Here is a 2,693-nt window from a genome sequence, read left to right on the forward strand (position 1 = left end):
AAAAAAAAAAAAAAAAAGAAAAATCGAAATATTGGTTTCCCTCTCGAGGGAGGGGGACGTTTTATCTCGTAGAGGAAGGAGAGGAAAAAACTAGAAGGAAGGTTAAAAGAATAAGATTCGAGTCCGATGTGCGACAATGTAATTACGTAGATGTTATACGGCATGTAACTCGTAAGTAATATTATACGCAGAGGCACGAAAGTATTGATCCATATATATATATATACATATATATACAAGATGTAACCGATTTTAAGAGAAACAACGATTCGCTTTTCGATCAAAACAATAGACGCCGTGCCTCGCTTGCTTATATATATATATATATGTATGTATATATACATATACATATATATATATATATACATATATAATATAGTGAAACAGTTGGGCAAAGAGATGGATTTGTATACGAGCGATTTCAATTTCGATCGATTCGAATCGTCCATGGATGTACGTATGATAACGATAATTATTATTTATCTCGCTTCACTTACTTACTTACCTATCTACCTACCTACCCACCCACTCACTTCTTAAACTTCGTTTAACTCTCCAAGAGAAGAAGATTCTGCTTTTCAGAAGATTAACACGCACCTCCGAGGTATCGGATATTTTGCTTTGCGGGATTATTCGGAAGGGAACGAAGTGTGAAATTTGTAATACACACGGAGAGAAGGGAAGAATGTGGCCGATGCGCGTGGCCCGAAAAATCGTTCGAAAAATCGTTTCACACGCCTCCAACAAACGCAAGCTTTTCTATTTAAACGCCCGTTTAAACGGAAGTGGCTTCATCATCACGCTTAACTTATTTTTATACTTTACTCGCGCTTCTCTCACCCCTCCCCTCCCCTCCCCGAGTACGATCGATGGAGGAAGCCTTTTTTTTTTTTTCTTAAATCGATCGCCGACCACCGTTCGAAACGTGAAATTTCCCTAAGACGATTGTAACACGTACATACACGATTCTCGTTCCCGATGATCGGTAAAATTTAATCGAGTTAAAGTTACTTCAGAAGATTCAATCTTCTATCAATTAATAATAATAATAATAATAATAATAATAATTGAAAATAAGCTTCGATTTAATAATAGGTAATAAAAATAATAAATGTTACGTCTTGCATTTCATATCACATTGGAAGTAACTTTATTCGAAATTTTTTTTACATTTTCTCAACTTTGGGGTGGGGAGGGGAGGGGTTAACGCTCCCTCTCTCGGTCGAACGATGAAAATCGTCGTTTCGATGATCGTATCGGCCGCGTATCGGCCACCACTTCTCTTTTTCTTTCCTTTTTTTTTTTCTTCTTCTTCTTCTTCTTCTTCTTCTTCTTCTTCTTCTCCACTTTGAAAAGAGAACGAAACGGAACGAACGGGGGGGAGGGGGCAAATGTCGAAAGGGAAAAGAAAAGGAAAAGAAAAGAAAAAAGAACGGAGAGAGGCGTAGAGTACGAATAAGAATAATAATAATTGGTCGAAGGATGGATCGTTGTTTAACATCGAAAAGATATAAGTAAGAATATAAGTTTCTTCTACGGAGACCCTGTCGCAGGGTAAAAAGAAGCGAGAGGGCGGTCCACCGACCGGAGCCACGACAGGGCCGAACGAGATCGTAACCTGCACCAATTGTGGGCCCAACCCTTGCACGCACACAACAACCAATGGATGCACAGCTGAGGTACGTCGAATTAAAATTAAAATCCAATCTTCTTCAGAGTCGCTTTTTCGAATCAGCGATTTTTTCTTTTTTTTTTTTTTTTTTTTTTTTTAATTCTAATAAAAGAAATCAAGGTTTGTGAAGAAGGAGGGGGGGGATAGATAATAGGGAGAGCTATATGACTCTGATCCGATATTTCGTATATTTTTTTTCCCTCCCGTCTTTCGATCGTTGGATTTCAGCTGAGAAAAAAGGAACCGCCGCATCCTATAAGAGTGGCGAAGACGATNGATCCGATATTTCGTATATTTTTCTCGTCTATTTTTTCCCTCCCGCCTTTCGATCGTTGGATTTCAGCTGAGAAAAAAGGAACCGCCGCATCCTATAAGAGTGGCGAAGACGATCGACGTGATAGCAAGAATCACCTTCCCGGTCGCCTACTTCATGTTCCTCACCTTTTTCTTCATCCACTACAAAGGCACTTCGTAGACCGACACCGAGGAGGCAAACGGGGATTCAACCGTTCATCATCGAGACACGTGTTTCCCTTTTTCGCGTGACGACGATAGTTTATTTCGATTCAATTTACGGAATTAATTAACGTAAAGGAGGAGAGAGCGGGGCAAGGATGTTGAACGTGGATGTTGAGCGCGGGGGAGAAGTGTTCTTGTCTCCGCTCCGAAAAGGAAAGAAAGAAAAGAAAGAAGAAAAAAAATACGAATCTGAAACATTGTCGGGAGAGAGAGAGAGAGAGGGAGAAAAAAAGAAAAGCAAAAAGAAAAAAAAAAAAGGGAAGAAAGTGTTTCGAAAAAATCGAATATTTAAAGCAAAGTTGATATCGATCTCGTCGATATCGTGCTAGGTGACGTTTCGTGAAAAAAAAAAAAATAAATAAATAAATAAAAAAAGTATACACCGATAGAATACGAAAAAGATCGGCTTAAAAGAGCGAAGGATCGTATTATTTAACTCGTCTTTTCTTCGGCTTTGGAAGGAAGAGGAAAACAGGGAAAAAAAAAAAAAAAAAAAAAAAAA

The 2,693-nt window shown here is 38.6% G+C and overlaps 1 protein-coding gene across 11 annotated transcripts in view; it reads left to right on the forward strand.

Moving 5' to 3' along the window:
* Window positions 1-2,579, forward strand: part of LOC122712875 (glutamate-gated chloride channel) — a 65,540-nt gene extending 62,961 nt beyond the window's left edge. For 5 of the 11 annotated variants that reach the window (XM_043932855.1, XM_043932854.1, XM_043932865.1 and 2 more), the window contains 2 exons: window positions 1,542-1,679; window positions 2,016-2,579. In XM_043932855.1, coding sequence (XP_043788790.1) covers window positions 1,542-1,679; window positions 2,016-2,147 — 270 coding nt within the window. In that variant the 3' untranslated portion in view covers window positions 2,148-2,579. The remainder of the gene's footprint in view (window positions 1-1,541; window positions 1,680-2,015) is intronic. The other 6 variants (XM_043932857.1, XM_043932859.1, XM_043932860.1 and 3 more) reach the window with 2 other exon arrangements.
* Window positions 2,580-2,693: the final 114 nt, after the last annotated feature.

The sequence above is a fragment of the Apis laboriosa genome, unplaced genomic scaffold (assembly GCF_014066325.1).
Source record: "Apis laboriosa isolate Shangri-la unplaced genomic scaffold, ASM1406632v1 scaffold21_cov150, whole genome shotgun sequence".
Lineage (NCBI taxonomy): Eukaryota > Metazoa > Arthropoda > Insecta > Hymenoptera > Apidae > Apis > Apis laboriosa.